The sequence below is a fragment of the Urocampus carinirostris genome, chromosome 2 (assembly GCF_059441175.1).
Source record: "Urocampus carinirostris isolate Australia breed hairy pipefish chromosome 2, RoL_Ucar_1.0, whole genome shotgun sequence".
Lineage (NCBI taxonomy): Eukaryota > Metazoa > Chordata > Actinopteri > Syngnathiformes > Syngnathidae > Urocampus > Urocampus carinirostris.
The window spans coordinates 53,953,797-53,981,753 of record NC_142350.1 but is presented as its reverse complement, the minus strand read 5'-3'; the positions used below and the strand labels follow the sequence as shown (position 1 = coordinate 53,981,753).

The 27,957-nt window shown below is 38.4% G+C and overlaps 2 protein-coding genes and 1 pseudogene across 2 annotated transcripts; 1 reads left to right on the top strand and 2 right to left on the bottom strand.

The window, feature by feature from the left end:
* The first annotated feature begins 61 nt into the window (after window positions 1-61).
* Window positions 62-12,785, top strand: smpdl3b (sphingomyelin phosphodiesterase acid like 3B). Its single transcript, XM_088327100.1, has 8 exons — window positions 62-348; window positions 2,893-3,106; window positions 4,356-4,453; window positions 6,008-6,151; window positions 8,834-9,003; window positions 9,080-9,260; window positions 11,277-11,410; window positions 11,478-12,785. The coding sequence occupies exons 1-8, from the start codon at window positions 288-290 to the stop codon at window positions 11,847-11,849; spliced, it is 1,374 nt and encodes a 457-aa protein (XP_088183226.1). The 5' UTR covers window positions 62-287; the 3' UTR covers window positions 11,850-12,785.
* Window positions 12,786-13,201: 416 nt separating this feature from the next.
* mecr (mitochondrial trans-2-enoyl-CoA reductase) lies at window positions 13,202-25,695 on the bottom strand. Its single transcript, XM_088327101.1, has 10 exons — window positions 25,416-25,695; window positions 23,079-23,176; window positions 21,773-21,904; window positions 21,564-21,707; window positions 19,939-20,041; window positions 18,521-18,623; window positions 17,374-17,447; window positions 17,249-17,309; window positions 17,104-17,176; window positions 13,202-13,482 (listed from the first exon to the last, which is right to left on the bottom strand). The coding sequence occupies exons 1-10, from the start codon at window positions 25,562-25,564 to the stop codon at window positions 13,325-13,327; spliced, it is 1,095 nt and encodes a 364-aa protein (XP_088183227.1). The 5' UTR covers window positions 25,565-25,695; the 3' UTR covers window positions 13,202-13,324.
* Window positions 13,888-14,023, bottom strand: LOC148372505 (U2 spliceosomal RNA; annotated as a pseudogene).
* Window positions 25,696-27,957: the final 2,262 nt, after the last annotated feature.

Here is a 27,957-nt window from a genome sequence, read left to right as displayed (position 1 = left end):
TATGATTTTCTTTTTTTCAGAAATCACAAGGTTTGGAGTCTAGTCATCCCGTGGTAGGATCTTTTTTTTCTTCCATGTTTGTGACGGTTAAGAAATAGCAACCCGGTATTAAGTAACACAATAGCAGAAGTCACTTGAAAATGGACGCCCTGTGATTTCCCGGCTTGGTTAAATATTGACTAATATTGCCATAGGCAATAAAGATGGAACGTCACAGCGCTATCTCGCTTCTCCCATGAAAAGTGAATTTAAGTGTAAGCACTTTTGCCTGTTGATCTACTTTAAACATGTCTGCAGAAGGGTTGCTATTGTGCTGCTTGCTCTTTCAAGGGTCCCTTGCACTTTCGGGTAAGTAAATGCTTATTTTTTGAATAAACAATTGCATTTATTGCTCACTGCGGATAATCTTTGTATATTTGATTACTGTAAACACCAAGTATGTTTGCATGCAGTTAATAAACCCATTGGTTGCCTGCATTCCGATTATGTAAAGCCACGTAAAGAAATCTGATTCAAGGGACAGTGTGTATTATTTAGTGCCTCCAAAAAGTAAAAGTTTCATTCATTCAAAAATATAACAATGTGCATTTAAGTAATAGGGAAAAATACAGTAGCTATCACATGAACACACATAAAAATATATCTTTCTCGTTTTAAGACTGGGTGGAAACATATGTTAGTTATGTGGGTGCCACCAGGCTGTACTTGCCTAAGACACACCACAGGAAATGGTGCCCCTACAACACTAGTGGTTTAGGGATCCAGCCAATTAACCAACCAGTTTACAAAACATGAGCCTCAAAAAATGAGAAAAGTGGTTAGTCACTTTGGGTCCCCCGCAATTTGGATTATTTCTAGTCATTTTTAGCACTCATTTTGAGAATCACAACACAATACAGCAACATCTTGTGGTCAAATACAAAATCGTGGTCCGACTGCAAGTATTTTGAGTTAGTAGTCGTTTCCTTTTCTAAATACTCGTGTATGAATACATACTTGGGTAAGACGATCGCTTGTGCAGTTTTTCGTCATCCAGGATATTTTCATGCCTCAAAGAATTGTGGGACTTGTAGTCCAGAGATGACTAATGCGTGCAAACACCGGATTACCTGCTAAAAAGCCTCATGTGTATAGGTTGATGTCCCTAGGACATTTCAGTTTCATTTTCTGCCCCAACGGCGAAAATGCCACAGTGGTATTCATCAATATATAGTGAATATCATAGTTCTATCCATCCATTTAGAGTGTAAGTGCATTATCTCGGCTAGCCATGTATGGCAGCAGTATTAAATTCATTTTCACCTAAAGTCACATCAGCGTAATGGCTGTCCTGTAACTGATTGTAATCGGTACGTAAAATAAACGAAACTATCGTGTAATTTGTATCTGAATTTATTATTCATTCAAGTCAAAAACATTACAGGTGCATTTAAAAAAATGTTACTACACATAGGTTATAAATTAAATACAGTGATATCTGTACATAGGAGCAAGGGGTAAGATGGGGCTGTAAAAAATCCGAACCGGGCCCCTGGGTATTAAAGCCCGAACCCTCCCAAGCCCGACCAATCAACTTGATTTAAAGAACCAAGTCGAGCAGACGCGGGCTGCGCTGCGTGAAAAAGGGACTGAATCCATCACACGGATCCTCCACAGAGAAAAAGAAACAAGTAAAGTCACATTTATTTATATAGCCCTTAATCACAAAAATGTCTCAAAGGACTGCACAGGATTACAATTACACAAGTTACACAATTACCTGATCTTAAACCAGCATGCGGGCAAGGAACAACTCAAAAACCTCAGTGTGAGGAGAAAAGAGAAACCTTGAGAAAGGACCTCACATGTGGTAATCCCCCTTCCAGGATTAACCAGGGTGAATTACAATTAGCATTACTGTACACATAATAGTAAATATTAGGTAAGATGTTGAAAATGTCCGGAAAGTGCAAGACATCAACGACGCCCGCAGCCTGCAAACCAGTCCAGAAAGTCTATGACGGCCACGACGCTGCCTCCCGTCTCTGCCAGCAGGTAAATGCAGGGGTTGACATGCTGCAGGTCAGACGCTGGTCCGCTGACCCATCCCAAATCATCCTTCTCCTTCGTATCAGCCAGGCAGGCGTCGGAAAAAGACAGGACAAAACAGAATATGAGGTGGGCATCAATCATATGCTTTGGAATAGAAGTGCGTCTTAAGCCTCGATTTAAAAACTTCCGTTGAGGTTGCAGATCTTATCTCCAGAGGCAGGGCGTTCCATAACACCGGGGCCCGGATGGAGAACGCTCTCGAGCCTGCAGACTTCTTGGCTCTCGGAGTCACAAGTAGACCGGCATTTTCCGAGCGCAGACTCCGCAAAAAACAAAAAACAATGAGGGGTGGATGATTCAAAATCAAATTTAAAAAAGTCAGTAAGAGAAAAGCCCGGGTCGGCCTAACCCGAACGTAATGATTGACATTTAATGCCCTAACCGAGTCGAATTTCGGGCCGGGCTCAAGCCTAAGACCTTACCTCTGATGCGAGCTATGAAAAAAATCGAGATACGAGATGTCTTTCCATCAAAAATGTTGCCCAACAAAAGTTAGAAAATCCAAGTTATTTCTAAACATTACCACTAGAGACCAGAGCTTTACAGTTATTTTATTATTATCTTCTTTATCCTACCAATGTTTTAATTTCACTTACTATTTGTATGTGTTTTTAGTGATCAGGAAGATGTCTTTTGTATCTTTTGCAAGTAAACTTTTGGGAATTTAGCTGGTTTTAAGTTATTTTGTATTGGGAAATTTCGCTTTGAGATATGAGCAATTCTAGATACAAGCACAAGCCGGTAACAAATAATATGGTAGTGACTGTATTCTTATGATGGTGTTATTTGTATATGGATCAGGTCATTTCTGGCACATCACCGATCTGCACTGGGACCCGAGCTATGATCTAAGCAAAGACCCGACTAAAGTGTGCAAGTCAAGTGGATTAAAACCAGCAACCCAGGCGGGTGCGTTTGGCGACCACGCCTGTGACTCTCCTTGGAATCTCATCAATTCTTCCATTCATGCCATGAAGGATATTCTGCCTAATCCAGACTTCATAGTGTGGACAGGGTAAGACATATTTTTAAAGGGCCGTTATTTTGCGCCTGAACAATATTGAGTTGAATAATAAGCAAAATACATATACCGTCATATAAACGTGCATTTCAAAAATAAATGTAGCTCAAGAAATTTTATTTTCGTTTTACATGAGATGAGGTACACCTCAAATGAGCTGACGTAATTGTCTGCCACCTGTGAAAAGCTGGTTAAAAAAAATGTGCTATTTATTCGCTTTGACTCTCTGTAGTTTGTAATCTTGTGTTAAGTCTATATTTTAGTAGACAATCATAACTTGGAGAGAAGACATCACTAGAATTTGAACTTGCAAAGAGAACAGGAAAGGAGACAAAACTTAAATAAGAAATTCCAACCTGTTCTAAAAGCCCTTTGCTAGGACATTTTTTTCAAATCACAACCAGACAACAGAGAAGTATAATACTGAAAAAAACGAATAAGCATCTTCTGCAATCTCCTTTACAGGTGTCCAATATTAAAGAGAATCATCTTTTTTTGTTTGTAGCACTCAATTTTGGTTTCACTTTGATTTCATATCTAGTGCACAAATATTACACAGGGTCCCTTTTAGAATACAAAGAACCCAGACTGTTTAACTGAAACTGCAGATGGTATAGTCAATGGGTCTGCAACTTTTGGCTCTGCAACTTGTGGCTCAACAGCCACATGTGAGTCTTTAACCCTACCTATCTCAGTGAGGCAGGCCTCCAAATTTCCACAACTTAATGGAGCGGTTTTCTTTATTAGCAGATACAGTTGATTGTCCACTACCTAGCAATGGAAACTAATATAATTGCAAATAATATCATCAAACGGAAGCGTATAAATGCTGAGATGAAGGGGACCTAGTACTGAGCCCTGTGGAACACCACAGGTAACATTAAAAAGTACCATATTCAACACAATGCTTTATTTAAAGAAATACATTTTGTAAGTTGTTTTCTTCAGGAGAACAAACACAACTCATGCTTAATTTCTCAAAATGTTTACAATGAATATCAAATGCCTAACTTTTATGTACAGACCCCCATTTTTTATTTTAAATAGGCATGTAAAAGGCTTTCCATTTTTTTCCGGCTTCATACATTATTTGTTCTTTTCGTCCAGGCATTTTTCATCATTTTGTGTTGCCGACCCCCCCATATAGTCCCTTATTTTTGTAACGTTTTCCATGTAATGAACACAAAAGTTTGCATTTTGAAGTTTTATTGACCTTTAATTGAATTTTGTTTGATCTCAAAAGAGACGACACGCCTCACGTCCCCGATCAGAATCTAGGCGAGGAAGCGGTTCTAAGCATCATCGGAAACCTCACCGACATCATCAGAGAGGTTTTCCCAAGTACGTATGACCAAAAGCAAGGGTGCGTGCTTACACTTTTTCAGGTACAAAATGACAAATTGATCTATCTACCACAAAAAATGCAGTCTAGCATTAATAAGGTGTCCTAATTTGTGAAATTGAAATTTCACAATAGTTCTCCATGCACACTTAAATAAATCAAATACATTTAATCACAATAAACATGTCTAATACAATAGTAAATCCTATGACTACATTTAAGACAGTTTATTTTAATTGCCAAGGTTTTTGTCCATTCACGCTCTTGCAAGAAATATCACAAAAATATTTAATACCTTGTACTCAAACTAAGCAAATACTCACAAATTAAAATCTCAACATATACCTAAATAGTAATTTAATTAACAGTATTTTCATATTGATACCACAACTACAATAACTACAGCATCATACATTTGAAGATAAATACATGTAAAATAAACTTTACATTTCATTTGAACTCTTTAATTACATTTAATACCTGATTACGTCATATGCAAAAAATAAAAACCTAATTGTAATAAATTAAACCTTAAATCCCCCGTGACCCTACTGAGGATAAGCGGTGCAGATAATGGATGGATGGATAAACCTTAAATCGACCAAATTTTGAGTTCTCCACTTTACTACTCCTGCCGAGCAACATTGAAGTCTATGCTGCATATAACTACTAGATTACAGCGTGTCCCAACAAATACAATACTTTCCCGCGATCTAGCAATATTACCTCAGCGATCCACCTGTAGATCGCGATCTACATAAAGGGCACTGTCGCCAACTTTTGGTAAGATTAGAGCTACTTTGTGTTACTGATAAGCATGATGGGTGACCGTTTTTCTGTTTTTCTAAAATAAATTATCATGTTATTACCAGGTTGTAATTATTAAAATTAGTTTTATGATAAACCATTAAAACATCGGCCTTGTATAAGGTGATCTCCAGATATCCATCATTTCTCACTAGATTTTGAACTTGCAAAGAGAACAGGAGAGGAGCCAAAACTTCAAAGGGAAATTCCAACCTGTTCTAAAAGCCCTTTGCGAAGGCGTTTCTTTTTTATCAAATCTAGGTTACAAAAGCAGACAACAGTGAAGTATAATACAAAAAAAAAAGAACTAGCATCCTCTGCAATCTCCTTTACAGGTGTCCAATATTAAAAACAGAATCATCTTCTTTTTGCTTTGTAGCACTCAATTTTAGTTGCACTACACCATACAGCGAAATACCTAATTTCTCATGACAGTTACTATTTCAATTTCCTCGTTATACCACATTGGTGAACCCTGATATTGGTTGGTTGGTCGGTTGGATCCCTTGACCACTAAGGCCGTAGGGGCGCAATTTCTAGTGATGTGTTTTGGGCGATTACAGTCTGGTGGCGCCCATCCCTCTTTTAGGCCAGCATACGTTTCCACCCGGTCATATGTTCAAATTTCCTCATTATAGCACATTATCAGTGAAGCCTGATCAGAGAGAGAGAGAAAAAATAGGAAATGGGTTGTGTATTTTATGATTAGCGCTCATAAATGCTTTTTGTGTTTACTTTCTGTGGAGCAACCAAGGTGTACTCGGCCCTTGGTAACCACGACTACCACCCCAAGAGCCAACTTCCGGGCGGCCCCAGCTACATGTACAACCGGACGGCACAAATGTGGGAGCAGTGGTTGGAGCCAGAATCCCGGAAAACCTTCGTTAAAGGTTTTATTTCTCTTTTAGAGCTTAGAAATTTGATACATTTGCCGATGAAAAATGAACCCTGGAATGTCTTAAGTTTCAACATTTTTGTGTTAATTTAACATCCTTTAAAGCAGGGGTGTCAAACTTATTTGAACTCGGGGGCCACACGATAGAACAAACACTCTGTTGGGGGCCGGACTTGTAGATTAAAGAGAAAGAAAGAGTTAAAGAAATAAGAGAAAGAGGGAGGGAAAAGGAGAGAGGGCGGGACAAAGAGAGGGAGAGAGCGTGAGAAACAAGAGATAAAAAGTCGTAAGAGAGGGGGAAAAGAAAGTGAGAGGAAGAAAGGAATCCAAAAAGAAATAGAAAGACAGAAGGAGAGAAAGGAAAGTGCAAAGGGTATGAAGAGAGAAAGAGAAAAGAGAGAAAACAAAAAAAGGAAGTTAGAGCAAAAGAGGTTAAAAGGCACAGAGAGAGAAAAGAGACAAAGAGCAACAAAGGAAGAAAAAAAGAGAGACACAGAAAGTGAATGAGACCGAGACAGAGTGGGAGAAAAGGGGTGGAAAAAAAGAGAGATAAATACAAGTACAGTGTCTTTGTGAAAGGCACCTGGCTTTGGCAACATCAAATTGACATATCTCAACCTGCAGCTTGTTTTTCTCTTGCGCTTCTCTGAGTGTTGTCTCGCGGGCCTGATTTGGCCCGCGGGCCGCCTGTTTGACACTGGTGCTTTAAAGCAATGTTTCTCTACTGGTGGGTCAGGACCAGTGTAAGGAATAACACGGTTACGTTATTTTTTTTCACTAATGGGGTAACAACGCCGTACAGTATACCGTTACTGATGGTTCAAAGTGGTGCATTACTTTGAATACATACAAATAAGGCGTTGTGGCGTGGAGAGGTGTTACAAGGAAACCATAACATACGCCTCTAAACAGTAGGGGACACACCACGCATGCTTAGTAACAATGTGGGATAATGGGTAATGTAGTTTTTATGTTATTAAGCACATAACATCGCATAGATATTGGGATTGGATAGTCACTTTGTTGTGAATAAAATATTTGAATTGCAGTAGTCTATGTCTACTTGACCAGTTGTCTCAAGTTGTGAGTTAGTTTAAATTTATTAAACTTCATATTGTTTATTGCTGATTGTTATTATTTTCTTAAAACTAAATGTGTGTGTATATTATTATTATTATATTAAGAACTAGTATTTTCCACACTATAAGGTGCACCAGCTTATAAGACCCCCCAACATAGTCTTTTGTAATACGATTTTTTATTATTAAGGCTTACTGGAGTAAGTTTACTGGAAGTAAAACTACAGTAAGAGCTAGGGTTGCATTAAAATATATTTAGGGTTGGAAAGTGATTTCATACTCGTTCCTGTGTTTTTTGTTACTGTAGCCTGAAACATGGTAAAGGTAAGCAAAGGTCTGTTTCAAATACAGTCCAAATGCCAACCTTAACCCCCCTAAATATGTAAGAGATGAGATTATTAGTACTTGAGGAATGACCTGACTGAGGCTGCGATCAAGACTTAAGGCCAGGAGATGGCGGCAGAGAGTAGCAACATTTCATGTTGTGGACACCACCTTAAACATTAGGACTTCTGGTTTCACTATTACAATGATTTCAAGCAACTAACGATTAACATGGTAACCACAAAGGACACTTGCAGACAGCTCTATACGATTCACAAAGGCAGAACAGGTACCATATTTAGTATAATTCAAACTAGAAAACGTAAAAGTGATCACAATAGTTTTGGACAATTAACTAAAGAGGATTTGCAACAAGTGTTCAAAAGGTGTGGTTTGAGCTGCCGTTGAAGTTCTATCCTTAAATTTTGTTTCCTTTGAGCAACAAACAATTCACATGTTAACCATGAGAGGGCACTCGAAGACCACTCTTTATGTTTCTAAAAGGCAAAACAGTAACCGTATGCAAATCATTTATTTGTAACTATGCACTTCCAATTATAATCCACCGTATTTTGCGGTATACAGACGGTCCTCTAATTACGAACATTCGAGTTACGAAAAGCTGTAGATACGAACATTTTTTTGGGGATGTTGAAAAATATCCGGACATTGCTGTTAGATTTTGTATTGTGTGCACTTTCCTACGAGCTATGAGCTATGTGAGCTCACCCAGCATCCAACCCGAAGAAAAAATCCGGCTTTCTCTTCCCAGTTCCTGTGTAAACATACTACACTGTATCTCCAGCGCGCTAAGAACTTTGACATTTTTATTGTTTAATATCTCGTGCATCCGTTCAATTTGGTTGGTGTAAAATGTAAAGAAAAGGCGAGCCATTTCTTTTGAGATGAAAGTGGAATAAGAAAGCTTGATGCGGTTGAAAACATGGTTGGATCGCTTTTTTTTTCATATACTTTTTACCACAGAGGAAGTCGCCTAACTCTTAAAGCTCATCTTCCAAAATTAAATTAAACTTCACTTTATCTTTATAGAGCATATTATTTAATGAAATGTTTATTTTTTAAGTACAAAACAATACAGGTTACGGACAAATTCAACTTACGAATCATCGTCCGGAACCTCTCATTCGTAGGTCGTGCAGCTTCTGTATAAAGCACCTTATTATAAAGGTGCACTTTCAAATTTCTGGCGATTTGGCATTTTTCAGTTGCGCTTTATAGTCTGATGATGTCTTGTTGTCGATATTTATCCGCAGGGGGCTACTACACGGAAAAACTCCTAAACCAAACCGGTCTGAGGATGCTGGTCCTCAACACAAACCTTTACTACGACCGCAACCTGGTGACCCAGAACGACGAGGACCCGGCCGGACAGTTCGGTTGGGCCGACGGCGTCCTCGCCAAGGCGGCTATCAACAACGAGAAGGCAAACACAATATTTTTCAGTCTTTGATGACTTCAGGTCCCCAAACCGACAGGAAAGAGTTTGTTTCTGCGTGCAGGTGTACGTGATCGGCCACGTGCCACCGGGTACGTTTGAGAAAAAGAGGAGCAAGTCCTGGTACCGACCTCGGTTCAACCAGCGCTACCTGGCGCTGATTCAGAAGCACCACAAAGTCATCAAGGGGCAGTTTTTCGGCCACCACCACACTGACGCTTTTCGGATGTTCTACGACGCCAAGGGTGACTTTTGGCTACTTTGGTTCTGGGTCCGGTTTGCGGTGTCCGGATTCCTGGGCGGAATCTTGTCATTTTCGTACCCCGTTTTCTGGTGCGGTTATTCCCAGTAGTGAAAAGTAAGGGATCACTGCATCCTTTTTGTTCGAGAGCCAGGAAGAGATCTGCAGGTTCGAGAGCATTCTCCATTCGGGTCCCGGTGCTGTGGAATGCTCTTCCCCCTGAGATTGGATCTGCAACCTCAGAGGAAATGTTTAAATCTTGGCTTAAAACACACATCTATTCTATAGTATATGAATATATTTTATGTTGACACTATCTGTGTATTACTTGCCCTCATGTAGGTTTTAGATCAGGGGAAGGTGGCATACTAGTAGTTTGACTCTTTGTGATTAAGGGCTATACAAATAAACATGACTTGACTAATACCTGAGGTTGACCTAAGATTTTGAGGAAAAAAACATTTCATAGTGAAGTGGTGACTACAGTCCCCTTGAGTATCAGTAGTTGGTATTCACCAAATACTAATACATGCATCTGTATTCGCCTAACCAGAATGTATTATTTTACGACATTTTATTCCCATTTTGCAAAATAAGATTCTAGTTTTGACTTTTCAAAATACCTCCAGTGAAGAAAAAGAAATCTAATAGTTCATTTTACTTAACTGATGTTTTTATTTCTTGTAAAATAAGAAAACTAGTACTTAAAATATGCAAAATAATTCCCCTCTAAAATCAATAATTCACACAATATAAATTACTTGCACAAACTTAAAATTATTGAATTTGCCATTTTTTATCAATGTTTTTATTTTTTAAATGTTATTTGGAGCAAACTGCAAAAAAGAGAAATCGGGGCATTCTAAAGGATATTTTACTATACATCTTTTTACAGAATTTTCTTGTTTTGTTTTAACGCATGTATTGAATAATGAAAAGGAAACTACTGTATTTGATATATTTTATTCAACCCAGTTGTTCTACAAAACTGGGTTTTCCTAAAGTTTAGTTTACTCAAAATAAATGATCTGTGTGCGATACCACTTTTGGGGACCAGAACTGATCTGAGTGCGCAACTCTTAAATACCAATTGATACAATGTGCCAACACATTTAATACTTTTGATAATTAACATTTTGCCTCAAAACAAAGACATACAAAATATTGAAAAAAAAAACCATTAAAAGTTAACAGCAGATTTTTAGTGTCTTCAATTAAAAGAAAGACATTTTATATTCACTCAAAAAATCTTGAGGCAGCTAGGTAAAGTCATGTTTATTTGTATGGCCCTTAATCACAAAGAGTCTCGAAGGGCTGCACAGACCACAGATTATTATCACAACATCCCCTGATCTAAAACCTACATGAGGGCAAGGAAAAACTCAAAAACCTCAACATCAGGAAAACGAAGAAACACCCCTTCCAGGATGACCAGGCTGCAATGGATGTTGCAATAACAAATAACACACAGATATTGTCAACATCAAATATAGGTTATTCATATGCTATAGAATAGAAGTGTGTTTTAAGCTTAGATTTAAACATTTCCAGGTTCCGTATCGAATCTCAGGGGGAAGAGCATTCCACAGCACCGGTGCCTGAATGGAGAACGCTCTCGAACCTGCGGATCTCTTCTTGGCTTTTTGGATCACTAATGGACCAGAATTTTCAGAGCGAAGGCTCCGGAGCGGAACATATGGGGAAATTAAATCTGAAAGATATGAGGGAGCAAGTCCATGCGTGATTTTGTATACTAGCAACAGAACCTTAAATAGTGCCATGTCCAATACCAGAATCGATAATTGATTTGAGCACAGATACTTTGAAATGTGGTCTGGTGTCAATCCGATGCTAACGTTGAAATTCACACATTCTTATTCAAGACCTATTCTATTACTGGTACAGAAAGCCAAGAAAGAAAAATTTACTCATTTGGGTGGAGTGAAGTCTGCTTACATCCTACTGGATCAAAAGTGGGCATTTCATACGTGTTATTAATACTGCGTCCACCTTCCTGCAGATTCCCCCGTCGGCGTGATGTTCCTCACCCCTGGGGTAACCCCATGGAAGACCACGCTGCCCGGTGTCCAGAACGGCGCCAACAATCCCGGCATTCGGGTCTTTGAATACGACAGGGCCACGCTTCTGGTCCAAGTATGACAGAATCTTCACCTCTGAAGTGCTGAAAACATCCTCAAGGTGCGTTTGATTTTCCCACCAGGACGTGGTCACGTACTATCTGAACCTGACGCGGGCCAACGTGGGCCGGGACCGTTGGGAGAAAGAGTACCGTCTGACCGAGAGCTTCCAGGTGGCGGACGGTTCCCCGGCCTCCATGCATAAAGTGCTAAACGGCATTTCAGCCGACGGCTGCCACCTGCAGCGTTACTACCGCTTTAATTCGGTGAATTTTGACCTGAGCGAGTGCGATCCGGCCTGCCGCGCGGATCACGTTTGCGCCGCCCGCGAAGTTGACTACCAACGATACGAGCGCTGTCTGGTCACGGAGGCAGCGGCCGGCCACCAGGGGGCGATGTCGCCCGGTGTCCTCGCCATCACTGCCGGTATCGTGTTGGTTTTCTCCCGCCACTAAACGGCACATTCAGTATAAAAGCAAACAAGATGCTCCCTCTGGCCGCTAGAAGGCAGCAAAGCATACCAACAAAATCAATAAACATAACTCAGTTTTAGTAGATCCAGCTTAGTAGTTTGATCTTCCCATACACTGCTAAAAATGTATTTTGCATTTCTTTTTATTTTATTTCAAACCAAGACCACAATTAATGCAAAAATAGATATCTTTTCCTGGCTTCCACATTAATTTGTATAGCATAGTGACGTTGGTTCAGGTGTAAAATTGAATTCACTCAACTGTTTAAAGAAACCAGTTAATGCATTCTATGCCTAACATTAAAAACATGCTTTTCCCATTGTTTGGGAATAAATGAGTTATGTTCGGAAAAGATCCCTTGTCATCCATGATTATAGTACTTTGGGTAGGCTACTAAAGTTAGCTGAATGATGAAGCATAATACTCAAAAACTGCAGTCAAATAACCGTTTTAAGTTGACATTGTTTTTACTGATCCAGCCTTGCCCGAGAACAGAAAGTCTAAATCCGGCCCAAGAGCCAGACTAAGTTGGACATCCCTGACCTAAATAAATGCTACTTACAACTAAAACAATTCAGTAAGAAAGCTAAAAAACAATCTTAATAATTTCTTATATATTAGAAATTGAAAAATTATCAACAAATGATTCTATACAGTTTAATTTAGCTCACATTGTTTCTTATTCCACTAAGAATATGAATAACAACAACAATACTATTTAAAATTGGGTAATTTTATTTATTTTAACAAATTTGTCTTACTTATTATTTCCAGGGTTTTATTTTGTCCTCCCATCTCTATTAAAATATGCACTGCCTCATTTTTATAATAAAATGTTTGTATTTGTTATGTAAAAAAACAGACAAGAAATGATGATCATTAAATCACATTGCAACAATAAAAAATAACAAACTGTCACTTGCTTGTTTTTTTTTTTTTTATATCTAATCCAAAGCTCTGTCTATCAATCTATCTCATCTCAATACATCTAATTATGTTCACAGCCTTATCGAGCTGAAGGTTTGGATGCTGCAGCACCAGAGCCGTCTGTATTGATAAACAATAGGTACAAGTAATGAAGTAGTCGAATAGTGATTCCATGAATATAAAAGTGTCTTTAGCAGGTTTCGTGTCAAAGGCACCACGATAAATACCAAAAAAATCAATAAACATCTGCTTTTGTGTGGCCTGCTGACATAGGGTCTCTAATGCTCTCTGGCAGCCAAATTGGGTACTGCAGCTACTGACCACAAACACCCCAAGCAGCCAAATCCAATCTTCTATTGGTCGGGTAATGCGGGGCCATTTACATGTTATAATTATAAAGTTCATCATTTCTGTCAATTTTATTTTATTATACTTTCCAGTTCATTTAATAAATACAATTTCTGTTTTTCTATTGTACCAGCAGGAATTAAAAACGTGAGAGGCTGACTTTTTAATGTAATTATGCATCTTTACGTGATCAGGATCTGTTTGGCGGAGGTAAAAGGTCGCATAGCGGCATCCAGAGCTTGCCAATAGTCGGCCAAAGGCACTTCGGTGTAGGCCGGAGCGCTTAATTTTCCCTGGCGGAGGAGGGAGCACAGCTCGTCCAGCATGGCTCGGAATGCGTCTGCAAAAAAAAAACAACACCTTTAAATAACATAGTAAGCATTTAATACATATACCGTAAATTCCGGACTATAGAGCGCACCTGATTATAAGCCGCACCCACCACATTTTAAGAGGTAAACTGATTTTGTACATACAGAAGCCGCACCTGTATATAACCCGCATGCACCCACATTTAAACATGTAACACAAACACAAAATTAACCCAAACCCGACTTCAAGTCCCGCGATTGAAACTAAATGGGGTTTGGGGTTTTTAAGGGTTATTGATCTATCTTCGTTATTCATTATCCATTATCCGTTATCGGTCAGTTCTTAATACGCTACAAAGCCTAGGAGCCGGGACACTTACTCTTAGCCAAAAGGCCAAGCTAAGGTCCTAGCCCTATAGCCTTGCTGCGATCATTGCAAATGCACCGTTCCCGGAGGTACTGCAATACCGGGCCGATGCGTGGAGTGGACAGAGCAAGCTCTTATTCCACCTCAAATGTCCTTCATTAAAGTCCTCAGTCCAAAAATCACAGCCGGCAAAATGAATGGAAAATTATACCGGTACTTAAGGTTTGATGCAGACCTGCAGAGTCCAGGTCCCGTTGAAAGTAATCCAAGATAAAAAGTGTATATTTCCAAAGGTAAGGGTGGAAAAAATATATCAGATGAACACATTTACAGAGGCAACTCCTTTTTCTTTAACCAACTTTTTACACCCTCTTCTTTCCTTGTCTGTCCCTCACCTTTAGCGGTCCCCACTAAAACTCTGCACCCCGCGTTTGTTCCGCCCCTCATTTTTCGTTCACACGTGCAAAACATATCAGAATAAGTGTCTAAAAAAAAATACATTACAAAAATATACAGTTGCAAATACATAGTATTACACATGGGTTACACATATTTACAAAGAAAGACGGTACACCGAGAGAGTTTCCAAAGCTTTAATAATAATAATAATAATATAGCTTTGACAGGGCAGTTAATGGTAGCAACACTCGAGCGCAGCTGGCAGCTGTTAGAAAAATTACATAAATTGGCCGCATCACTAAATAAGCCGCAGGGTTGAAAGTTAGGGAAATAAGTAGCGGCTTATAGTCCGGAATTTACGGAATTTATTTAGTACAAGCATAATGGCCTGGCATTGCCAGGCATTCTACTTCAGTGAAGTTGTTTGGGGCATGGGTTGTTGAAAAAGCGCCAGGAAGTGCCGAATCCAGCTCGAGGGCCGCTTGTACACAAAATCAGATGTTTTTTGATTGTTTTAGGATTTGTTGGGGGTGCCTTGATACGAAAACTAGCTAAAGAATCTCCCAGAGGCCTGAGGTACAACTGTGTAAATTTTCACAAAAATCGGTTCAGCCGTTTCAAAGCCTATAAACCTCAAACGAATACACACGCTTAAACAAAAACGGAATTTATGAACCAGATAGATTTAGATTATATAGATGGATTCAATTTAGATGAATAGATTAAAGATATTTAGATTTAGATTGATTAGATTGAGATTGATGCAGATTAGATTCAGATATTTAGATTGAAATTTGATTCAGATATATTTAGATTAAATTCAAATTGATAGGTTGGATTCAGATACTTAGATTAGATTGATATTGGATTAGATTCAGATATTATTATAGATTCAGTAGCCTAGATGGTAAGGCGCCCGCTTTGAGACTGGGAGGTCGGTGGTTCGCGCCCCGGCCGAGTCATTCCTAAGACTTAAAAAGTGGTCGGCGGCGCCCTCTGTTGGCTGCGGCTGCATCGGCTCGCTACAACGGGTCAGGTGTAATCGACATTTCGTTCTGTGTACATTGTTACACAGAATGACAATACAAGGAAATTATTAATTATTATTATTAAAATGAGATTAAGATTGATGGATTAGATTTAGATTGATAGATTGGATTCTGATATATATTAGATTGACATTGATGGATTAGATTCAGATATTTAGATTAGATTTATGTTGATGGATTAGATTTAGATTAATAGATTGGATTCAGATATTTAGATTTAGAGATTAGATTCAGATCTTTCGATTGGATTTAGGTTGATAGATTAGATTCAGATATTTAGTATAGATTTAGATTGATGGATTAGATTCACATGTTTGGATTAGATTTAGATTGATGGAGTCAGATATTTAAATTAGATTTACATGGATGGATTAGATTTGATTTAAAAATTTGGATTAGATAGGTTGGATTTAGATTAGATTAGCAGTCAGTTTCCCCATGAGCACCCAAGAAACTATGTTATTATAATAGATACTCTAATTATATAATATGCTGAAAATGTATGGAAATAGCAATAATGATGATGGTAAAATAAGTGATGAAAATAGTAATGAAGAGACTGTGTATCCACAGAGCCAATGTAAATATGTATATTAGAGAGGTGTTTTTTTGTATCTAAATACACAGAAGAGCTAACTGTGAGAAACAATTACCAATGAAGTCAAAGGGGTAGGATTTAATAAGCATATACAGTAATCCCTTGGTTATTGCGGTTAATGGGGACAGAGACCACCCGCGAAAACTGAAAATCCACGAAGCAGCGGCGCCCCTTCAAAAAGGCTTAAAAACGTATACAGGTATACAGTATACCCCCCCCCCCCCCCCCCCGCCATTAAACCGAGGTGATCGCTGGCATGATGGCAAGGAGTTTATTGGGTGACTCATCCAGAACTTTTCACACTGGAACTGAATGTACCAAAACATGACCCACAAGTGTAGCCATGTCTTACATCATCAATTTACACGGAATAGGACTGCGGCGAAACCACTACGAACCGTTCAGTATGATTGTATTAACCGATCTCGACCACATGCAGCTATTTCGCTTTATTTCGCTTGTTAACGCTACCGGTTACATATTGAAAATTAAAACAGTGAAAATGTGATATTTGATGAGTGTTTGTGGAGCGTTTTGGGAAACAACAGTTAAAAAAAATGGTCTGTGTTCATTTTAATGAAAGTGAAAAAGCTACCTTCTGACAATTACCGCATAATTTAGCTAGCGGCATCGAACGGCTTTTACAACAAATACACGAAGCCACACACAATTAGCCGTGTTTAGGTAGTACAAACAACCGCTCTCTTTTGGTATAATAAGGTCAAACTTGAGATGAAATGTGACGGAAGAGAATATACTTACATCGCCGAGTTCCTCCTCGATAAACTGAGCGCCACATAAGAAGGGTGTGAGGAGTTAAAGGAGGGGGGGGGTGAAGCGGTAACTCACCATGACTAAGCACTGTGTGAGGGCCTCCCCCTCCCCTTCACAATAAGAGTGTCCACACTGTGTCCTCAGTTGACATAAGCTTGCGCGCACTGGCGTCAAGTCAATAAAGTATATGCTTTTATTGAGAAGGTAAGGTATATTTTTTAGACCCGCGAAGCTCTGAACCCGCGAAAGTGGAACCGCGAACTAGCGAGGTACCACTGTACTTCTTTTTACTCCCTTTCGAACATGTACGATAACATTGTTTGAGTGTATTATTTTCCTTTTTTGGTTTGTTGTTTTGTTTCTGCTTTTGTTATGTTCAAAATCAAAGTCTCGTTCATTCAAATATAAAAATATTTATTGTTATTTTTTTATGTATTTATTATGTAAAAAAGACATGGCTCACCATTTGAGTGTTGCCTCTTCCACTGCGTCACCCAAAAGCCGCGCACTTTCACGTCTTTAAAAATAAGAGCACTCTGGAATAAGAGTGAGAAAATGAGATGAAAACATATATAGATATTTCACTTGGTTGAATCACAGAGGCGTACCACAGGGATGGTCACAGGTTGCTTAGACATCCCCCCGTAAGTCACCATGGACCCTCCAACCCTGTGAGAACCATTTTTGTTTAATTGTGCAGCTTTCTCTCCTCTATACGGTTAAAGCAGCTTACCGCAGATGTCGAAGCAGCTCGGTGGCGCTCTTTCCTCCGACTGCGTTCAAGGCCAGTTTGGGCTTTGGACACGTCTGGTAACAAATAACAAAAATCAAGCTACAGTACACCCCCCCGATACAGCAACCCCGCCTTACAAGGTTTTCACTTTATGGTGAGGAATAAAATGTTTTTCAGTCCATCTGACATATGACATCAATGATACATTACTTTGCTTTGCTTTGGAGTGTTCGTGCCTATGACAGTTTATGTCTTGTAGACGCTATTGGTTTGCATCACAGCATTAGGAAAATGCTGAAGCTGAACTACATCCCACAATGCCTCTCTCACTTCATTAAGTTCCTAATCTCAAGCGTTTTTCAAAAGACTTTGCGAGTCAGTGATACAATCCTGGAATCTTTGTACTGTACTTTTCATTATGGGTCCAATGCTCGCGGTGATGCTCAAGGAAAAAAAGCAAAACCATGATGACCATGGAAATTAAGCTTGTGATTATCAAAAAATACAAAGAGGGCACTTTAATAATAATAATTTTGTTTCAGAGCTTTTTAAGACACCAAACTCACTGTACACATACTAAAGGACAATCATGTCAATAATGCAACAAATAGATAAAAAGTCCAGTATAAAAAAGGGGACTATGCGCAGCAGTTTTGGATTAAAAAATGGCTACCCAAGCTAAATTGCATGGCTGTAACCTATCCACAACCAGGACTATTATTAAAAATAGGGATGCAATCAAAACCAGGACATTTTCTAAGCCATAAAAATTCTTGCAAGTGGAATTTTCAAAATCCTTTTTATTATAGATCCACCGTCACCATCTCTCCCTGCATCCATCCGCTACCCGACTGTACCACCAAACGTAAATACATTTAAATTATTCCTTAACATGCGTATATTGATTTATAAAGTTGTTTAACCCTAAACATATAAATTACACATAAACAACACTTGCTATATAGTTTTCTCAATCGAATGTTTTTATCTGGGATACAGGTCAGAAGGCATTAGCTCTGCATTACCATAGATTTTGATCCCCCGTTTTACAGCAATGTCACTTGGCGACCCCCACCTCAGAACCGAACAATGTTGACCCAACTCTAATGCTATTGCAATCTTCCGCCTCTAAAGGAAATGAGCACACCTTAAAAAGGTCCTTCATCTCCGGCCGCCTAAGGGCATCCTCCTTGATCACATGACTCGCTCCGAGCGCCGTCAGCCTATCGCTAAGCTGAGTGAAGTCTGGCCTTCGGGAGGAAAGAACACAAAATAGAGTCATAAAAGACAATAAGGAAGTCCGAGTGTAAATGGCTTTTACAAGGAGCCTCAATTAACTTATTATTGAATTGAACATTTGCAAAGTACAGACGCTCCCCTACTTACGACCACTCGACTTACGAAAAACAGATACAAACATTTTTTTCGGGATGTCGAAAAATATCGGACATTGTCGTAAGTTAGATTTTATATTGTGTGCACCTTTATCAGAGTACAGGACAGTACTGTAGTGCTTCTCTCTGCCGCTACCTGGGTGTGGCGCTATGAGATCTCACCCAGCGTCGACCCCGAAGAAGAAATCTTGCTTCCTCTTCCTAGTTCGTGTGTAAACATTCTATACTGTATCTCCAGCGCGCTAGGAACTTTGATATTTTCATTCTTTAATATATGCATCCATTCAATATAGTTGGTGTAAAGAAGAGGCGAGCCGTTTCTTTTGAAATGAAAGTGGAATAAGAAAGATTGATGCGGTTGAGAAAATGGTCGGAACGCTTTTTTTTCGGCAACTTTTTACCACGGGGTGGACCTCTTCCAAAAGTAAGTTAAACTTAACTTTATTCATCTTTATAGAGCATATTATCTTATGAAATGTTTATTTTTTAGTACAAAACAATACATGTTACTTATACAAACCTTAAACATAGAAAATATAGCACTGAAGCAACTTACAAAGAAATTCAACTTACGAACGACTGTCCGGAACCTATCTCGTCTGTAATTGTAGCTAAAAAAAAAATGATTTGAATATTCAGTGAATCGATTGATAATCTAGTTGATTTTTGCATAATGAATCCGACAACGTTTTTTAACTTCTATCCCTATACAACTATTCAAAGTTGAGATTCAATTTTGTTTTAATTGTTGATTTAAATTGACATATTGTATTTTTAACACCTCCTAAGGGTAAAAAAAAACTTTATAAAAATATTGATTTGAATGATAAGCAGAAATAATATAAAAATGCATTTTTTTTTATATACTCGTAGGTCAAGAAGTTAGTGTTTATTATACATAAAAAAACAAAAAACGTTAAAAGGTTGGGCAATGAATCGGGATATAAATGGTGTGTTTTGGTGACTTAGAGTCTTTGTGGTTTGTATTCTTCCTTGTGCTTTGCATCCATCGCTTTCGGTTGCACAACACAAGACAGCAACACCTAGTGCTCAAATAATACGCACTGTCCCTTTTTTGTATATTTACTATGTATTTCTAAATCGATAAAAATGATGGTAAAAGGTATTTTATGCATAGACCATCCAAACTGGCGTCACAGAATCGACTTACCTGTCCCGGACTACGTTGATGGTCTTGATCTTCTTGGCTGCAGCAATCTGAATGACAGCCTGCCCCACGCCACTGTTGGCCGCATTCTGGATTACCGAATCTCCTGAAATTGAAACTAGCGTCAGTTGTTTTTCACTTTTGAGGACAAACCACATCCAATTTACTTTTTGGGACAGTTGAAATTTGCCGAATTTCAAGATGGACTTATTATCGTATATTTGGGACTACAGTATAACGTTCACCAAAATGGCCCAAAATTAGAATGTGCGCCTTATAGTCCAGTGCGCCTTATATATGAAAAAATATCACAAAATACTATTTGGGGGGCTTGCTGTATAATTCCGTTTGCCTTAGACAGTGCTCATACACTTTTTTCATGGACAAATTCAAGCACTTTTGAAACACTTCCAAGGCCAATTTTTCAATGTTTCTCATACTTTCAAAGGAAGAAACCCAGCACAGATCAAAATAACTTTTTTTCTGGTTGGGTTTGATGACTAAAATAGTCGCTATCTTTCTGCTAGCACATAATTGGTGCTATTTTGAGCTGTTTCCATCCATTATCTAGGATCTTTTTGTGTCAATGGGCTGCTAATTCTGCCATTCTGCTTCACACTTGTTTACAAACACTGAAAAGGCTCTGTAGGTGTCGGGTAATAATAGAGTTCACTACGAAAGACAAAAAAATAAAGTACTGTATGTATAAAAAGCAGAAAAATGAGCCAAATTTGGACTCATTTTAATGATATTGATTGCCCTAAAGCAGAGTGCATTCGATCTTTCAAACTTATAGAGACTGCAAATCTTTTACTTTTTACTTATTTTAATTTATAGTTTTTGCGTTATTTTCAGAAAATCTTTCTAAGAAAATATTGTGAATAGTTACTTTTTTGCATTTTATCTTCTTTGTTCCTTTATCTTCTTTGTTTTCTTTTATCCTCACTGTAAAATGTGAATCTGGAGTGGCATGTCCAATTTCTTTGTCACAATATGTTCAACCCATTTTGTAACAATGACAATTAAGGTATATTATATTCTATTCAATTCTATTCTATTCTAAATTATAGCACTGAAGAGTTAATTTTTTGTTGTTTTGTGTTTTCTTTGGATTTTATGTTTTTTTGTTGTTGTTTTTTTACATCATTTCAGTGTATTAAATTATTTTATATTTTACATTTTTAGTAGATCTGAGTATTTTAATTTATATTTAATGGATTTGTCAGGGATCCCTGGCAAAACATGAAATTATGAATTACCAAATAATTTGGTGCATAGGGTTTTATTATTATTGATAAGATATTATATTTAAAAAAAAATAAAAAAATCTGAGGAGTCTTCTAAGTGATGCCAAAAGAACCGCTTCTTGAAACTCGTCTGATAAACCTGTCCTCTCGGATGCGACAATAGGGGGCGGTAACATTTCCCATGACATATCTACAAGTGTTGCCTATCGAGTCAGCATTTTCAAGCACTTCACCCAAAATTCAAGCATTTTCTTGACCTTGAAGACACCATGTTAAAATTCAAACGTTTTCAAGGATTTCAAGCATCTGTACGAGCCCTGCTTATATTGTGGAAAATTTGGTATTTTGCATTCTACGTGGCCCACTCATGGTGCTTTGTACCTGGCTGGAGGTCCTCAAAGTCCGCCAGCATCCTGAGGGCGGTGCAAGGGTTCACGCCCAATGTGGCGGCCGCCAAAAGTGGAATGTCGTTAGGCACGGAGATCAGATCATCTTCAGCCAACACGGCTGCCGTTCTCCAAGTTCCTGGAGATGGACGCCATGAATCGGGTTGCTCGCGCTCATGCAACTTCACGGAGGATTTTATTTACCCAAGCCAGCATCTCTTGGGATGACCCAGTTTCCTACTTGGAGAGAGGCGACCTGGTTGCCCACCTCAACCACCTGGGCCACGCCCTCATTGCCACCAACTGCCGGGAGGTCGGGCAGGATGGCGTACGTCCCTGGAAAAAATATTATACTAAAATTGGTATAATAGTTCATAGATTTTTGACTATGGGATTTACTTGCCAAAAACACACCACAGGAAATGGTGACCCTACGACCGGAGTGGCTGAGGGATACGCCCACCCACCCAGGAGACACAAAATATTACATACTGTCCCTTTAAGTCAGACCAGTTGAGAACCGCTGATGATCGTGCATCAATTACAATCTTGGAGCATGCTGAGTGCAATTTCGTTTCCAATGCTTTTAATAATAGATCTTGATTGATTTTATCGATTTGTGGTTGCAGCCCTAGACGGAACTCGTCAAACGTACAAACGCCGCCAATTTTGAATTTTACAGGTTTTTGCCTTTGCGATAACATTTGTTGTGGATGTCAATTAGGGAAAATGCTGTAAAGTGAACATCTTATTCCACACCCTAAAGTGAAACCCTCGTAAGGCGGGGACCATGTATCCCAGGGGTCTACAATATTTAATCTTTACCCAAGAATTAAAGTTTTTTTTTTACATTTATGTGCTATTGCTTTAAAAAAACACGTTTTATTTTTGTACACAGGCCTAATCAATGTTTTATATACAAATACTGCTTTAAAGCCATCTGACAATATATTGTGATCAAGCAACTATGTTGCATTGATGTGAGGAAAGTCATAAGATCTTCTTTACTGTATAGGTGAGGGGCCCAGTTTTAGTTGTCCTTAAAAAGTCAAATAAAATATTTTCTCTCAAATTTATGTTTTAACAATGCCTAACTGAGTTCAAAGAGCCTTTGCACGGATTTTCTTACTGCACCTATCAGCTTTTATTCTACTTTTTTAAATAGGGGTTCCGGCCATAGAGCGCATCAGGCTGGATGAAAGGAGGCAGGGGTGGAGATAGGGTGGAGGTATTTCTTGAGCGTTCTGGCTGTTTATATTTATTCTAGCGTGAACATGGTGAAAATAAGAAAAGGAGTGTTACAAATACAATCCAAATGCCAACCCAAACCCCCAAACTGATGAAAAAAGAAGAGTTTATTTGAACGCATCGAAGAGAGACACGTACGTGCACGTGGCACACAAGCAGCTTGACAGAGGCGACAAGTAGAATACTTTGAACTTACGGACATGACCTTGAAGGGCTGTCCAAATGAACATGACTTATCTTGCAAAAGCACATTTTCTGTTACCTTGGATCATATTAATGTCTGATGGGTTGATGGGAGCAGCCAGAATTTTAACCAGAACATCTTTTGGACCCAGCGGGGGAAGATCCACATTTTGCAACCTGCAGAGAAAAAAAAAGTCCTTACATTCTACTCAAAAACAGAGTCAGAAAATCTAGAAACCAAATCAACAAATGCCATTAAGTGTGCATCTTACCCAATTCAGTGCCGTATCGTATAAACACGTTTTCAGAAGCATTGTCCCAGAGTGCCAAATCGTAAAAATATGTTTTTTTATTTGAAAAAAAAAAAAACCAACCATTCTAAATGCTTTGGTGCTACTGATCAGTAAGTATCAAGCCTTTGGGAGTGATTTGAAATTGATAAAGCACCACGAGATTGCAGGTATGGTTTTGATCAGATCTTTGTGCACACATGGAGGAGCCCTCACTTCCTCGTGTTGCTTCCTCTATCCAGCGATTGAGTGTATGGGTGGCCCCTGAGTGACCAACATCTAAGCTCAGAGTTCTTGCAATAAAAAGTTATTTTGCAAGCAAAGTGTCCTTGTGTTCAGGGAAAGCTGCCCAGTTGTGTACTCAATGGTGCTCCAACGACCCATGCGGTTAAGGGTTCAGTGAACCGTGATTGTTTAGATATCGGAGGTATCACAAATACAAAAAAAGCAGAAAAGCGAAAGTTCCGCTTGAAATCCATCCTCTCACAAAAAGCCGTAATTTCTCAAAAGTTTTCTAGGAAAGGAGTATTTTCCAAGAAACTTAGCAATGTTTAACTTTTGTTCACAAAAAAAAACATGCATTTTTCCAACAAAGGGTGAGGGTTAAAGTTTTATTTCGATATTTCCAATCCCATAGAACTAAATTTTCTGTTGACCTTCAAAAATAAGTCAAAATAGCAAAAAATTGACTGGCACCTGCACTTCCCATATGAGAGAAACGCCTGGCATTGAATGACTTGATAGGATTCTCTATATTGTCAAGTCAAGACATGTTTATCACTATGGCACTTAATCACAAGAAGTCTCAAAGGGCTGCACAGACTGCATAACTAAAACAGATTTCTACATAGCGGCTTTTGAATATTGCGGGGCCTTTTTGAAACGCAAGCCCCGCAAAATAAGGGATTCCTGCATTCAAATTTATACTTAGCTTCTCTCAATACCCAAAGATACTTGACACACAAAGAGACACTGCAGGAGATGGAGTATTTAACTGTCAGGCCTAAGGAGGCAGCACCTCTCCCAGCCCACGAGTGTTAACTGTAAACAAATGGGGCGAATGTGAGCGCAGAATTTATGGTAAAAGTGCTTTTAATTTTTGGTCTTTTTGTTTGTAAAATTATTTTTGTAACACGGTATGCCTAGAGAGAAAAAATGTTTCTTGCACAATACGCAGAAATGGAGGAGACCTTCGAGCCCAGAGACAAAATTGATATGGAGTATTTCGGCCAAGTGTTGGTTTGCATGTTCTCGAGATTGCGCAAGCCAAGACATAGGAGGGGTTTCACTGCTTGACTTCAAATTTATTAAGTATAAAAACAGTTACATTCGTTTTATATTTCATCTTTTTTTGTGGATCTGTACATATTGTAATTAATGTCTCCGGTGTTTTACAGCGATGTTTTTAATGATGAGCTTTTTTAAATTAACAAACTTAAAGTTTATTCCATAGTTTATTTTGTTTTGAGTTGCCTGATTTTAAAGTTGCCTAGTATAAAAAAAAAGTTTAAATGATTTCAAAATGAATGAAAATGAATATTATTATAATTAAGAAGAATACTGTAATGGATTTTTTTCAATGTCTTTTTTTCCTTAATTTAGTCATTTTTTCTTATTTTCTTTTTCTTCTTTGTTTCTTGTTTCTCTAGCCTTTTGCTTCTTTTTTCTGTCTTTTTTTCTTTTCTTTTTTTTAATCTTTTTAAGTTGTTTTTTTTTCACTCTCATTTCCTTTTTGTCTTGTATTGTTTTTCTTCTCACCTAGATTTTTACAAATCAAATGTACTATTTTTAAAAAATATCTGTTATTGCTGATGATTACAATTTCTTGATTTTGGACGTTCAAATTGTTCATGCAAATTGGGTGTTAGGCTTGATAAAAAAAATCCTGATTCTACAAGATTGCACATGGTGGTGCAGTTTAATAATATAGCAAAGTCTTTAAAGCAAAAATATGATACTAAAATATATAAGAGGATAGCATCTAGACAATATTCACAAGGTAGTGTTTGTGTATATACAAGTTCTTTTTCAATTACATAAGTACAGTGAGGACTTTATTTGTAATGGCGTTCAACCACAAAGTACTTTTAAATTTGGGATTCACAAAATACAAAAATACGACTTACTGTACCACTTGGGAAGGATCTCCATGGTTTGTATACACCAGAGCTTTGCAGCCACTCAGGTGCCGAACGTTATTAGCCTGAGCTGCTCGGTCTCTTTGGCAACTTTTGTAAAAAGCAGCGGTAAGCAACCTTCTTCTACAAACTAACATGTTTGTACAATGAACTGAGACCAGTTTTGGCCAAATAGCAATTCGAAAACGGAAACGACTGCCACAAAAACGACAATAATACAAGACCGGTCGTTTTGCTAAGCTAGGTGAACGGAGGCGGCCATGTTGAAATGACGAATGTAAACAAACACTAGCGCCCTCAAGTGGCCAGAGTAAATATTACGTCACAGTACTTATGGCGTATTAGGCATACAGTACTGTATTTGTATTAGCTTATTTTTTTAAGAGAAAATACTGTACTTAAAAATATCTTAGGTCGTTGGTTGGATTCCTTAAGCACTAGGATCGTAGGGGCACCATTTACTGAGGTGTGTCTTGGGCATGTACAGCCTGGTGGCATCCAACCCTCTCCAGGCCAACATATGCAATTATTGCTGTACTTATAAAAAAATACCCTCGCAATTATCAAAAGTTTTTTAAAGCGGTTTTGCTTTATAAACATTGTTACTGGTACCAAAAATAAATAAGTGTGTCAATGTTTAATGTCAAGCTCTAAACATCCTTATTCAGGTTGATTAAAGCAGAAATCACGTGTAGAATACTGTATATTTGTATTCACTGGTAAAAAAAAATTAGCTGTTTTTGCATTTAGTACTAAAATATGTTTCAACTTAATATAGATAGGCCTACAAGGGTAAAGAAACACAACCACACAATAGTTTCAACATATTTATTATGAAAATGGAGCAGGATCTTCACACATCAAAACATCATGGCACTACTCGCTGCTCATCTTGAAAAAAATTCTAACCTGAGATCAAGACCACAGTTTTCATGGCGGTAAACATTGATTACATTCATCAGCAATAAATGCACTTTTATCTTAAAGTAGCACTAGCAAGATACATCACAAGAAAAAAAAGAAAAAAAACTAAATATCTGATGGTCACAATAACGAGTTACCCTGAGAAATTTCCAGCTCATCCAAAGTAGAGGGAAGCGGTTGTGAAAGAGATCTTTTTTGTGATGTTTATTCGTTTTTTTTTGCTTTTAAATCAGTTTCTTTCTTGTAGGTCCCTCTTCCCCCCCCTAATCATCCATCAAAGAATCACAAAAACACGTTACTGTGGGGCTTTTTGAAGACACCACAAGATAAAACTTCCAAATAAAGCTAGACAGGCATCACATTCATGAAAACTGATCACTTCATGTGTGTGTTTGTCATAAGCATTGATAGTCAGGGAAAAGTCACATCTTGAAGATTTCGCTACTAAAGCTTTGTCACCTATTCGCCATCAACCAGTTAACAATCTTCAACTAACACCAAGAAAGAGGAAAACAAATAGCGTCATGTGCATGTTCCCAGCACCGATGATCCTACATTTGGGAGGGTGGTGTCTTAAATATTGATCACTTTGGATCTTTAAAAAAAAAAAATCAAACAAAACAAATAAAAAATAAACTTCAAAGTTGGGTCAATGGGGTACAAAAGGGAAAAAAACACCAGCCATCCCACTGGTAACATCAAATTGTGCGCCTCGTTTTTAAGTATGGAGAGGAGAGCTAGCCGAAGCCCTCAGTAACTACGATCGGAAGTGATGGATTTGGTGCCGGTTAACAGCAGGAATGATATCGCATGTGCACCAAAAACACTAGTTCAAAAATAACCCAATTAGAGTCAAGAAAGATCCAACTTGCTTTGGTTGGTTTATGCAAAAAAAAAAAAAAAGGGGGTCTGTTTAAGAAATGCTGAAAATAGTGTTGTTTAGTACAAACAAACAAAAACAACCCCAACCCCCAAAATGTTCAGAGTATAATTTCTTCAAAATGATTCCCCAAATTGGGCCATTTAGTTAAAACCAACACCAGAAGCTGATTTTTTCCACATTATATAAAAAACAAACAAAAAAAAAAAACCTAAAAATCTTCCTCAAAGCAAAAAAGGTAATTTTAAAGACAGAATTCCAACAAAAATTGTTTTTGATTAAAAAAAAAAAAAAACACAAATATTTGTTCTTTTTGTCACCCCCCAAAAATTATTTTACCAAGATAGTCTTAAAGCCCCCCCCAAAAAATGTCAAAGGCCAAACAAAATGATACTGTTAAATACTCAAGAAAATTGATTTTGTTTTTTAAGAAACCAGATTATGTCTTTTATGGGGCTTTTTTGTTTACCCAACCCCCAAATTTGACTGTGTCATGTCGAGGCGGCTGATCGGAGCTGTGGCCGCAAGGTAGTCGGTGCCTGCCGCGGTGGCAACCCTCAGACCCGTTGGTGGTCACCGGCGGTGAGGGATGCCGTCAAGCTGAAGAAGGAGTCTTATCGGGCCTTCCTGGCCTGTGGGACTCTGGAAGCAGCTGGCAGGTATCGGCTGGCCAAGCGGAATGCGGCTTTGGCGGTTGCCGAGGCAAAAACTCGGGCATGGGAGGAG

Coding starts and splice junctions, on each gene's coding strand:
- smpdl3b (XM_088327100.1), top strand. CDS start 288: ATGTCTGCAGAAGGGTTGCTATTGTGCTGCTTGCTCTTTCAAGGGTCC. Junction 6,152..8,833: donor CCGGAAAACCTTCGTTAAAG/GTTTTATTTCTC, acceptor ATTTATCCGCAG/GGGGCTACTACACGGAAAAA. Junction 9,004..9,079: donor CGGCTATCAACAACGAGAAG/GCAAACACAATA, acceptor TTCTGCGTGCAG/GTGTACGTGATCGGCCACGT.
- mecr (XM_088327101.1), bottom strand. CDS start 25,564: ATGTTAGTTTGTAGAAGAAGGTTGCTTACCGCTGCTTTTTACAAAAGT. Junction 20,042..21,563: donor CTTTGAGGACCTCCAGCCAG/GTACAAAGCACC, acceptor TTTCAATTTCAG/GAGATTCGGTAATCCAGAAT. Junction 18,624..19,938: donor ATCAACGTAGTCCGGGACAG/GTAAGTCGATTC, acceptor TTCCTCCCGAAG/GCCAGACTTCACTCAGCTTA.